A 13454-nucleotide genomic window follows, 5' to 3' on the forward strand; every position below is an offset into this window, starting at 1 on the left:
CATATCCTTTATTCATGGCCTGTATTTCCATCAAGATTACAGGTTTCTTGACAAAGGTCTTTCTTCAAATCTTTGATTTTTTTTTTTTTTTTTTTAATGGAGATGACTTTAAATGCTTTATCTGAAAAGGTAGGTGAGATGTCCAAGTCAAAGAAAGTTGGCTGTAATTCCACATGTATATTGGAGCAGATGAGTCATCTTTTGAACAGGCACTGGGAAGATTCATTTAGCAGCAAGTTATTCTTTCACAGCAACCTGTGAAAATATTTTAGTCCTTGGTGGTTACCACTAAGGGTTTTATTTATAGAGAAGGTGACTAGATAAACCAATCTTTTCCAGAACAGTTCCATGTCTGGAAACAGCATTTTGTAATTAGAGTCATTATTTGCCAGAATAATAAATGAATCTTGGTGTAGGTATTCTATAAGATGTGCTATTTCAATCTACTGTAATATATTCCATGACAGTTATTCTGGGCAAAAAAGACTAAGAAATGTGAAAAGACTTTCTAAATGTATGTTTGAGTGTTATTATTTAAAAGTGAAGCTACTGTAGGCATCTTTAAGAGTGGAGGTATGCAAGCTGGGTGACTGCACAGAAAATCAGATAGGACATTTTAAATTTGCATTGTATATTTTTGCATTTTTAGTTACTATTGTTCCAAAGCCAATTATATGTAGAAAGTAACTATTGGGGAAAAAAAATCTTACTTTCATGAAGTAAGGAAAAAACTTACTGCATTATATTTATTAGATGTATGATAATTTCCTTTTTCTACTCCCAATCTTTTTTTTTTTCTTTCCCCCTTACTTCTGATATTAAACTAAGAAAATCTGTCTCAAATATTCACTGGAAGTACAGTCTGCACCATGGGCCACATCATGGTTTCAAATTGGGGAAATAAAGGAAACGAATGGGTAGTTTCAGCCTAATTCCAACCAGACAGCTGCACATGAAAAAACCTGTCACGATCTTGGCAGAAATTAATTGGCATTTTGTTGGTTTCTCACTCCAACCAAGTACTGAGCTGGCAGAAAAATTAAACTGTATTCCCAGTGAGAGGGGCTATCCCTCTCAGAGGTGAGAGCAGAGGTGGTGGAGTGCAGGATTCTCCGCTGCTGCCTGGCACCTGAGCTCTGCAGCCCACAGTGCCTGATCATTCTCCAAGTGATTCTGCTGGCCCAGCCCACAAACAACGCATCTGCTCAAAATTACTACTCATAAATCTGTAAGTCTTAAATAATGCTCACTAGTGGCAGACAGGGAGCACTTGTGTTGGCAACTATCATTATTAATTTAATTTTTAATAACAATAAGGAACCCTAGTGAGATACGCTGATTAAGATGTTTTCTAACTTCTTTCCATTTAAAACAAACAAACAAAAAATTAAAAGTGTATCAGTATAAACTTAATGATTCAGTAGAACTTCATGTCTCCAGCCATAGAAAGCTGGCCTTGCCACTGCCTATTTTAAACCATGAGTAGGCAGCAGTAAATATCTGTTCTCAATTACAGATGTCTGCTGAGGACAGTGGAGTTATGACAGTTGTTTTAGGTGCTAATATTGGACAAAAGATTAGGATTACTAAAAAATAATGCTCACTGAAATCACTGGCAGATTTAGTAGCTGCTGGAGTAATTGAGTGTTTTTATATCAGATTGTATTCCACCACTTCTTGCAAGCATCATGATATCATTGTTACAGCATTTCTACCTCCTTTAGTCTTTTTGAAGTTATGATAATCTACCTCACATAAAATTTGCCTTTTAGCACTTTCATTAAACTGTAAAATCTAAATCACTGAAAGAGAGAAATGCTGATTTTTTTTTTTATCAACCCTTTATTTTATTAAGTTAAAAAAAATACTTGGCCAATATTAGGCAATCTTTCTTGGAGCAATGTAGGAAGTTTCATACCTGTTCCTTTGAAGAAAGGAGAATTCTGCATAAATGTGAAGATGTGGTTGTTTTATGGTAGCTCCTCAGCCATAACAGCTTTTATAACTGTTGGAAGAATTTAAATGTAATTAGTCCTTTATGTGTTGGCTTGTTGTAGACTAAAAAAGAAAGTGATCTTTTTAGAGGCTTAAAAAGATAATCCAATGATCCATCTCTGAAAACTTTCAGATATCAGAAAAAAAAATCCACTGATTTGAACAAATTGTTGGCTGATTGTCAAAATAGTGAGGGCTGAGGGAATTCTTCAATTTAAGGTATTTCCACTAAAATGTTTGTAGAAGTGCCCAATGAATTCAAGTATTTTTGGAACAAAACATTTAGGTACATTCTCATGAAAAAAAAAGAATTACTTTGTTGATAGTTTGCAGGGGTAGTGTTCTTTTTTATTTGGACTGGTTCTGCTTTTTCCTATTAAAATGCTGAAATTGGCTGATTGCCTGGAATTATTGTACAGTAATTCACAACTGATGAACAGTAAATCAAGATCTTTTTTTAAAAATCACTATGCTGATTTAGAAACCTCATTCTTTGCTTAACTCTGTGAAATAAACTGATTACATGTCTAAGGAACAGAAAGAAAAAGATGAGAGGGTAACATAGAAATGCATTTTTTCCTGGCATTTTCTCCCCAAGCTTTATAGATCATTAGATTTTAAAATATCTTTCTGGATCATGTCAACTTTCTATAAACTTCCTTGAGTAACTGAGCTCAACTTGCATATTGCAACTGCCATGTGTTTTGCATGGGTACCATGGTACATATTGAAATGTTGATATCTTATTTTCTAGAGTATCCCATCACTTGATTATCTATTAATGGTTAAAAGAAAGACAACTCTGAACTGAGTAATTTTCCATATATTACAACAAATCAAAAAGCAGTGAAAACACTTTTTGATTGGTAGACTGATTTAAACTAACTCAAGATAATGACAGTAAACTGGAAAGAGGAAACAACTCTAAACTGTCAGTGGCCACATCTATGAGACTACTGAGCACAGCTCTTCTTATCTGTTAAAATTGGTGGATCTGGCAATACCAAAACTGAAACAAAGGCTCCCCCAAATCCCATCCCAACAACCTCTCAGTGCTCCCTGAGGCAGCACTGGTGATTTCTGACCCTGCCCTCGAAATCACTGCAAAGAGGTGGTTTCTGCTCAGTGCTGGGCTCAGTTCTGCTTTCTCACCTTCAGGGGCCACATCCCAGTTATACAGAACAAAACTGGCTTTGTGGTGAATCCTACCAGGTGAAACTACCTGTAATGGTTTTATTTGGAATGTAAATTTCTTTCAGATCCAGTATTCAGATGAGCACATCATATCACAAAGGCTGTTTGTATTTTCTTTCAGCTCAGTCATCTTTTAATATAATGGAAAATCTAATTTTTAAAGGAAAAGATTCCAAGTGCTTCAAAGTATTAAAGGAGGGAAAACAAATACTGGCTTGATCTTATAATAAGTTATCTAGATAAGGTGATTGCCTTAGACTAGAAGCCTGATTAACAATATTATTTATTAAAAGATCAGATTTGGATAAAATTAAATTGAAATGAGAACATTTTGCTAATATGTCCAAAATAATAGATACAGTCTGAAGACAATATTAAATGTTTTATGGAGGTAAATATCTTAGTGGTCTCTCAACAGTAAAGCTTTCTTTAAAACTTGACCTCAAATAATAATAATAGAAATGTACAACCTAGTTATGCATGTTTATATCCTGCTGACATGTGTTGGGTATATACTCTAGTCCAGAGCTTGGCATGGTAATGGCTTTGATCACATAATTGAAGATTTAATGAGAGAACTTATTGGTTACTGCAAGAGGGCAAAATCAGGTCCAAAATACTTTGTGTTATTAAAAAAGAAAAAAAAATCCACTAGTATTTGCTCTCACCACCTTTTAAGATATATATTTACCACATTAAAATTTCATGAGAAATATGAAAAACAAATAAAGCTACACTCATCCAGACACTATTTTAGCTCTAGAAGAATACCTACTAGATTTTTCAAGGTTAAGAAAACAATAAAATAAGAAAGTGCCCATTCAGTTTTCTTTTTTTTTTTTTTTTACTTCTGTGTCTTGCATTCATTATCATAAAAAAAAGGTCTCTTAATTTAAAATTGGCTATAAGGAAGAACAAAAACATAGAGAACAAAGCAGAAAATACTGTTTGATTATTGTGATTGCATTCTGCACTTGGGTGCATGGTCTGTCTCTAAACTCTGACTCATCTGCCAGCAGCAGGCTTTAAGGTGATAATCACCCACACAGAGCTATTTGCACATCATGTCTATCCTATCCTCTATCTAATTATACCCTTTGTAACAAACTGTTTAGCATAATTAGTGGAGTTATGCTTTACAGGAAAAAAGACAGAAGCAATAGTTTAGAAGATTCAACTTTTTGAAGGCATACATGTATAGATTAGTAATGTCGGTATTTGGTCACGATAAAGAACATTCTGATGCACTGGTCTATGTAAAATTGTACAATCATTATTTTAGCAAGTAAAATAATGTCGTTTTCAGAATATTTACATATTGTATGTAAGCATTGCTTAAAATTATGAAATGGTTTTGGGACTCATTAATTGCTAACACTTTCACCAGTATTTTTTCAGACATGGCTGAAAAATGCTGAAAGGGCCAGCATTGTAATCAAGAATGCTGGAAATGGTCAGAGAACCTATTATTCAACTGATAGACAACAGCAGGTACAAATGACCTTAATGGGAAAGCTCTGGGTTTTGTTTGTTTTGTTTTCTTCTAGATGATCAGAAAGGATGTTTACTAATGACCACTCTTTCTTTGTGTTCAAATTTTAGTGCTGCTTTAATACAAAATCCTTTGAGGTAAAAAAGGAAAATAGAGAATAATACATATATGTGCACACAGGTAAATATATTTTATTTTTCTTTGCTGGCTTGCATTGCAGTCTTGAAAAAGTGTTAAATGAACATTGCTTGAGGTGGCATCTTCTTTGCATGATGGAAGTTCAGTCTTTCTAGCCCCCCTGCCCCAACCCCATCCTCCTTATAAACTAGAAAGAGCTGGGAGCACACAAAAGCCAATACCCCCTGTAGGTGTTTGCTGCCAGGCAAAATGAAACCCAAACTGTATCTCCCGAGAGTAACTTCCTGTCCCCAGATGGGAAAAAACTCTGCTGATATGAAAACAAATACTTCATTAGCATAGACAAAACAAAAATCATGCAGAATCCATTAAAGCAGCCACAACTAATTAATCTTGTTTGGTTTTGTGCGTTAATTGGACTTCTGCTAAATTCTCTTTGAGAACAGGATAAATTTATGGATTCTATCTTTTTTTAACAAAATTTCTGCTATTCTTATGTTATAGGAAAGATGTTCAGAACATTGAGCAAGTAGAGTTATTTCCTCCCTGAGCTCTTTAAGAAAAAACACATGGAAAAAACAAGCAGAGTATCAGTATTTACTTGTGCTCATGAAGAGATGCTCATACTTCACCCTTTTCAGGTAGGCAAAGAAATTTGTTGAATTCTACCAAATATTATTCCAAGACATTTACAGCAGAGTAAAGATAAAACGTAGATTTGCAGAAACTCTTGCATTTCCTACAGAATGTTAAGCAGAATTTTCTCCATTTGTAATAAATAAACTGTGCTAATCACCCCAGTGTAAAATACAAAGAGGTCAACAAGGCATCCTTTCAGCTCACCATTGTTCAAAAGGTATTTGAGTTTCCCTATTAAGTTTTCAAAGGCCAACATCTGCTGATGCTCAGAAATGGTAGATGTGGTGACGAAGGCTGTATGGAGTGTAAAGTGAAAACACAACCATATAGACCATGCAACACACTACTAGGAAACTATAGCACAATCAAACTCCAAAGAGCTATTTCCCATTCATCCCATTTCTGTTATTAATGGCAGGCATATTTCTGAGAACGATGACATAAACTTACTCTCTTTCATTTAGTTAATTTTTTTGTTATGAAATATATGTATAAACACAAAGTTTTGAAAATAGCATATCACTATGAATCTGCAGTCATAAAAATACCAGAGGAGACACTAGAGCAGGCAAATGACATTATTAAGATTGAAGGCTTTCATTTGCACAATGTTGTCATTGATGCTGTTTTTGCTGTTAAAAGCAGAAAACAGATGCTGTGACATGCAGCCGCTAACACTGCTCTCACTTGCAAGGGAGATAGTTTTGATGGCATTTATCTTGGCTGTCTAGAGCTTAACAAATCAGTGCTATTCATGAGCTTAAGTAATCTGAGTTGATTATAAATTGATAGTCCTGATCCTGCATCATAAGAAGTGAGACAGTTTTACCCAAATTATTAAAAACTTTTCAGTTGGATATCGGGTATGGCAAATTGCATTTAACAACTGTGATATTGTATAACTGTGATAGTCCTGCATTATGCAAGTTGTGTCTAAAGTATCAGCAAAGCTGAGGCTGTGGGGAATATTCTTTCTGTGAGCCACGGCAGGATCCCATTTCTCCCTCCCTGCTTTATTGGCAATTAACTAACATGCCATGACTGTGTGCCCTCCTCAGTTGTGGAGCCCAGCTGAGGCTCACAGCTGAGCTGCTGTGCACTTGGTCTCTTCACGTGTTTTCTTTAAGTAAACATCTATTTTATTGATATAGTAGTTCTTTACAAAACAGTGTCATGATTTTGTTATAGCTTAAGAGTAGTATTTTGGTCCTTTCATTGCATAGAGGAAAGCATTTTTCTGTGAAGGAACACAGTTTAATTTATTTTGTGGAGTAAAGCCGAGTTCAAAGCCCGCTAGAGTTAATGCAGATTCCAGCAGATACGCTGCATTTGCTAATGTACTTCATAGAAATGAAAGCTATTCCATTTGTAAACTTTTCCATTTGCTCTTTGAATTTATACACACGTATACATACATGAAAATTACTGGTCCTATACTTCTGTTGTTAGCAAACACTTTTTTTTCAAGATGCTCAACAAATATTTTCTCTGCAACAGTCTTAATTCTTTGTGTCACATTCAGTTTTATAGGACTCAGTGCTCATCTGCTGATAAGAATCGATCAGAAAATCTGGGGCTGAATGCAGATGTAAGGAGTGACATTCTCTCCAACCATGTAATAACAGTTACATGTTAATGCCAGAGAGGAAGGCCAATACACAGCCCCTGCACCACAGGGCATGCTGTCAGAGGAACATTATCTACATCAGAAAGGGATGTTGGGAAATCAGATCCATGAAGCTGAATGACAGGGCAAAACAATACTGGTTTTATTACTTACTACCAATACTGGAAATACTGGGTATACCTGTAGAGAAAGAAAACATAAAGAAGTATAGTTAGCTGTTTGCTGTAGTTGGCTGAGCTATTACATCTAAGATTCTGAAAACATTTTCAGAATACTTTATCAATACATAGTTAAACTCAAGCATCTGCCATTACATGCCCAGTCCTTTATAAATGCAGAGTCTTTAGATTTTTCAGTATGGGGCTGCAGAGTCCACTAAAATGCATTGACAGATGGGCTCTATACCAGCTCTCTGAACTTCATGAATTTGTTCAGAACAGTTTTGTATTTCAACTAACCAGCCATTAGGTTTAATGCTCTAGATAAAAATATCAGTCATGCATGTATTATGCAGATCTAGGAGAGTAATTTAACCAAGGGATAGATGCATTGCTAACTGCTTTGGCCAGCTGCTTAAATCAGCTGGTACCTTCTGTTGCATTAATTGTATATAGCTATTTTTCCCTCTTTTACCTGACAGTTATCTAAATTAAGCTATGTAAAAGAAATGTAATTGAGTGGAACAATCTAATGCAGTAGGCTGGCCTTATTGATTAAGCCTCTCATTGATTTATTTTTTTTTTCCTGTGTTCATTTCAGTTCCTAAACTGAATTAATGCAAGGAAACCACTCCAGAGGCAGGTGAGATTTACCATAAGTGGTGGGGCTGTAGAGGAGTAAAACTCCTTTACTGGATAAGCAAGGTGGGATCTCATGTTGTATAATGCAATCCCAAGAACTAGCTTCTTGTCAGGTCTGCTCTGAAACCTAGGCTTTGTGTGTAGCACAAAACCATGGATATGAAATCTTTCCTGAAATGCCATTTTCTTAAGATAAATGCTATTGTAGGTTAACTTAGGTTAGTCAGAAACTGCAGATCAGCATTGAAATCCTGGATATTTGCATCCTCTTCCTTAAATACAGTTTGCCTTTTAAAAGTTTTATTGACTTTTGTGGTGTGCATTTTGTTGCAGAAATCTATCTGTTTCTCCATTAAACATCTGCTACACTTCTTCAACATCTATCTTGAAGTTCTCCCTTACTCAGAGATGGCATGGACCTCACTCTAAGTAAACTGGATCTAAGGAATAGCTTGAGAATAAATGATATTCAATGTAAGCAAGGTAGCAGAGTCAAGCTGGGAACACTCCTAACTTGTGGCATGGCTAAGACAATGCTGAAGTAACAGAATTTGCAGAATTGGGACCAAACCCAGATTTGTTACGTTTCACCACATCAGTCCTGGGCCACATGTCAGAATTGCAGCTCTCTGGTTTCATTTCCTGTGGCACCTGTGGCCTGACACTGCACCACAGACAGCACCTGCTGCTCACTCAAGCCCACACTCAGATGTTTGCAAACTTAATTATTTCTACTTCTGCTGAGATCAACATGTATTTTCTGAAATTTTAGCACCATGAGCTATCAAAAGCTAAATGCAAATATCATCATAATAGAACAGTGCAGTCATAGTTCTAATAGTAACAAAAAGCGCTTTTTTTAGTTAGGATAATTAAAGAAAACTTCTATCCCCTTGTTTTAAATGTCAAAAACACAATCAAATTTCAAATAATTTTCCCTGAAGTTTCAATAGGAGCTTGCTTAATTTTTTGCAAGTCATTTTAGCTGGTTTAAATTAGCAGAATTAGTTTTCCTTTATACACTCATGGGACCTACACAAATATTAGATAAAAGACAAAAACTGTTCTTGCACTCACACTTGCACTGTGAAATGGTATTTGTATTTCCTCTGGGTATACTCCCCCGCCTCAAACCTGTCTCCTACACACACATACAAATATCCTTTCCTTTCTCTCCTGAACAGATTGTAGCAAAAGAAGAGGTTTTCCTGCAAGTCTGCTCTCCTCATATTATCGTACTTCAAAATTTTCAATGAATTCACAGTGATAAATGCTTCCTGGGCAGAGAATAATGGACACAAGATGCCTGCTAGCCTGAGAGTTTTGTATTAACCTTGCAAAGATATCTTCAGGTTCTGATTCAAAATCTGTTTTGCTATTTCTGTACAGAGGTTCTTAGTTAGCATGGTCTTCTGTAACCAGACTTTTATACTACCAGGTATCCCTGTGTGGGGTGACTGGCCTTGATAGTGCACTATTTTATGCCCTTCTTACTAAAGAGAGTGAGAATGACACTTCTGAGTTTGTCTGGAAAGGAGCTGGTTATGTAGGGCCATGAAGCAGGATCTATTAACATTCTGTGAAAACCACACATATGATGGGGAAATTATTCTTAGAAGGAGTGTTTGTGTGAGATCTGGAGTTACATATTGAGGCTAGCTCTTGAATTCAGCTGAGCTGTATTTGGTGCAAGTCCTTAGGTAATGAGGCACAGGAGGTATGATTCTGCTCTCCTTCTCTGTCAGTGTGGAGGCAGGCAAGGGCCTGAGCTCACGGCTCTGCGTGTGCCACCCCTGCTGGGGATGACCACAGGCTGCGGGGTCATCCCCCCACTGCTGGGGACAACCACAGGCTGCGGGGTCATCCCCCCACTGCTGGGGACAACCACAGGCTGCGGGGTCATCCCCCCACTGCTGGGGACAACCACAGGCTGCGGGGTCATCCCCCCACTGCTGGGGACGACCACAGGCTGCGGGGTCATCCCCCCACTGCTGGGGACGACCACAGGCTGCGGGGTCATCCCCCCACTGCTGGGGACAACCACAGGCTGCGGGGTCATCCCCCCACTGCTGGGGACGACCACAGGCTGCGGGGTCATCCCCCCACTGCTGGGGACGACCACAGGCTGCGGGGTCATCCCCCCACTGCTGGGGACAACCACAGGCTGCGGGGTCATCCCCCCACTGCTGGGGACGACCACAGGCTGTGGGATCATCCCCCCACTGCTGGGGATGACCACAGGCTGTGGGGTCATCCCCCCACTGCTGGCCCTTGGCATGAAGCTGGTCTGTTACATGGCATGGGTTGTTTCCAGTCAGGCTTGTACTGAAATCTGTGAGTACTTTGCAGCAGTGAAGTGATGGGGACAGGTTAGAGAGACGAAGGATCAGGCCCATTACCTCCTTTTATGGGCAATTTTATTGAGCAAATTGTAAAGAGTAAATATCCCCCCAAAAATCCCAAAGGGATTGAATTTACATATATTCAGTTGTTAAACCAAAGCAATGTTCAGTCTAAATTATCTTCCAGTTGAAATCACTGGGATGGTTACTAATGGTAATAGATTTATAGAGAGGGGACATCAAGTAAAGCATACAAAGAAAGTTCAGAGGTAGGTACTGCCCCTGAGATGGCAAACATTGCAGGAGAAAGTCACTAATACTATTTATTATTTTTGACTTGACTTGAGGGTGGTGGTTTGGTATATTACATGTTCACTGTAAGTGCATCTAAATATATATGCATTACTTTAGAGGAAAAAAATCTGCTGTTTTCCTTTCATATGATCTTCTGCATCTGCCCTGTAATTTTCTCATTTCCCCTGCTTCCAGAAATGGGTTGCTTTAGCTCTTAGCCACCATCGAGCTGGCTATTGAGATGGAAGAAAAAAGCAAATCAGATGCTAGCAAAGAAAGCAAGTTTTTGATTTTGTCTATAGTTTGTGTCAGTGTGAAATCCTTAACACAAAGGAAATGGATCAAGCTTTCAGTGAGAAGGACCACACTGCTGCTTCTCAGGGCAGGTCATACCCTGCAGACCCTCTTAGCACCTCCATTGTCAATGCCCTCATGTGCTTCTGCAGGACTCTTAAGCAGGAACAAAACACAGAGTTTTTCATAGCAGAGTCAGAGCAGGAATGTTAATTCCTCATCTGCTAGGATATCTGTCCTGCAGCATGACAGCACTCCCTGCAGTGAGTCTTTCTTCCCTTTGCAGCTCTTCCATTGAGGCATGATTGCAATATCAGACGCTCAGCATCAATTTCAGAGCTTCTGAATTCTCTAGCAATTTAAAGCCCTGAGAAGCTCGATGATACTGGTGTCTTGTAATCCCTCAAAGGGACTGATCATTACGATCATAGGAGTAAACTTTTCATGTATTGTTAAACCTGTATTCAGACAAAGGACTACACACAGTGAAAGAAAATTCTTTGGAAATTTCATGTATTTCATTGCAAGAGCCCCAGAACTCCTGCTACCATTAATTTTGCAGCTGTTTCTCTGAAAAGATTGAAAATTTTTCAATTAATAAAAAAGGAACTGGTTTGATGAAGCTTGTTATCCCTCACCTCTGCTTTCCCAAGCAGTATCACCAGAAATAAATGGGACAGAGGAAATAGTTTTATTGGGTAACATCTTTTAAAATTTGGACTTTTTTGTGTTATGTTTTAGTGAGTCCAAACCAGTATTGAAAACTGACTCTGTCTAGGAAACACCCAGTGAGATCAGAGGATTTTTTTTTCATGTAATCGTAACTTACTGATAGAATATTAGAAACTTCGAAAAGCCTGAAACTCAGACCATTTTTAGCACTTTGAGTATCTTAAAACAGACACTTTGGCTTCCCATGCTGCTGCTGCTTAAGGACCAGAAGTCTCTTTCATTTCACCTCTTCACTGTATATGGCAAAAATAGAGTTGTTTGAAACCAGTGACGTATGGAAGCAATTCATTTCCCAGCAACAGATGTCACCATAGCCAGCACAAACAGCCAGCTCAGCAGGGTCATGCAAGAGGGTAGAGTGCTGAAGGATAATTTTTCAAGGCCTATTTAAAAAAAATACAGAACGTTATTTATAGTGCATTGTTTTTAGGTAGGTACCTGCAACGTTTCACTGGCTACTGCACTGGGTACCCAGTTGAAGGAAAATGAGTTTATTGCTTGCAGATTTTTGCAGTTTTTCCTGACACTCCTGTTTATCTGAATGCTCTTGATACACTGCAGTTTTGCCCTCACCACTAGGTTTCCCAGCCTTTTGTATGACACGTTCCTTTGGCTTTATACCTCCTGTAAGCTTCATGGGCTAAGATTAATATGTAATATAAAATAGGAGCAATATGAAGCTTTGCTGTTTTGTAACTTATTATTGATTCATATTTTCCTTTTTCTCTTTGAAATACATTGCCAAAAGCATCCAGGAGCAATATTTTATAACTTCAACATGTGTCCCATTCCTTTAAACTGAGTCACGAAGAAGGCACTGGAAAACTCCTTCCAGTTGCTTGGGAGAATGGGCCCTTAGAAAATGGGACACTCTCTGCTTTATGAGTCTGCTTTGACTGGAAAGCAGGATGTGTGATCATTTCAGTTAGAGGGATGCTTGTTCCTTGGATTCCTGACAAGAAAGCACAACTTCCTGGCCAACTTCATTTATGCTGGTCCTTCAAGATGGTTTTGTGTCAGCAATATTTATGGGAAAAACTGAACATTGATGAGATTAACCAGTGCAGTTCTGGAGGTGCCATAAGTTTTGCCAGAAACTGTTTCTGTGGCAGCTGTGCTGCATGGATGCCTTGTAAGGCTTCTCCCATGCTGGGAAGTTTAAGGCTGTGCTGCTGGGACAGAAGCTGTATGATGGGAGGGGGACCCACTGCAGGAGAAATTCAGTAAACTGACTGAGACTGGCTGCCTGACTCTTGACTGAAAAGAGCCACCAATGTTTCCCATGTTCTGGTCAAGCCTTTGTTTCATGTTGAACTATGAATTAGGAAAGTTCTGTAACAGCTGGGAGGGGGTTTTGCTGAGTGTTGGGTTATTGGTTGTGCAGGGACTGACACAAAGTGAGCAGGCTTTGATCCATGGCAGCTCAGGGCAGTCTGAGACAGCTCTGTCTGATGGAGCAAAGAACATAAGTGCTAAAGATGATCTAAACAATGGGAGGAAGAAAAGGGCTAGTGTTGTCAGACACATACAACTGCTGAGGAGAAAAGCTATCCTGTAATACCAAGTAGAGAGAAATTCAATAAGTTCACTTTGTGTGTCAAAACATATTGCAGAAAAAACTATCTACAGAATGTGGCAGCACAAGGGAATGAATGTAATCACAAAATAGTCAATAAGATAGAGTGGAAATATAAAATAAATGCTGTGTGGAGACAAATGGAGAAATATTGTTAGTGCCAGTAAACAACAGAGTACTTGCTGTCTTTCACAGGCAAAGCATGGAAAAATGTTTTGCATTCTCCTGAAAAGCTCATGATGACTTAAAATGAGAAGGATAAAGAAAACAGCTTTGTATCAGGGTTTCTGCTGTGACTACAGAATAATCTGGAATGGTCTTCTGTTTAACG

At 38.2% G+C, this 13454-nt stretch overlaps 1 protein-coding gene across 2 annotated transcripts in view; it reads right to left on the reverse strand.

Moving 5' to 3' along the window:
* NTNG1 (netrin G1) overlaps positions 1-13454 on the reverse strand; it is a 147200-nt gene that overhangs the window by 41074 nt on the left and 92672 nt on the right. For both annotated transcript variants that reach the window (XM_069022549.1, XM_069022548.1), the window contains exon 4: positions 7239-7265. In XM_069022549.1, the coding sequence (XP_068878650.1) occupies positions 7239-7265 (27 nt within the window). The remainder of the gene's footprint in view (positions 1-7238; positions 7266-13454) is intronic.

The sequence above is a fragment of the Aphelocoma coerulescens genome, chromosome 8, assembly GCF_041296385.1.
Source record: "Aphelocoma coerulescens isolate FSJ_1873_10779 chromosome 8, UR_Acoe_1.0, whole genome shotgun sequence".
Taxonomy (NCBI): domain Eukaryota; kingdom Metazoa; phylum Chordata; class Aves; order Passeriformes; family Corvidae; genus Aphelocoma; species Aphelocoma coerulescens.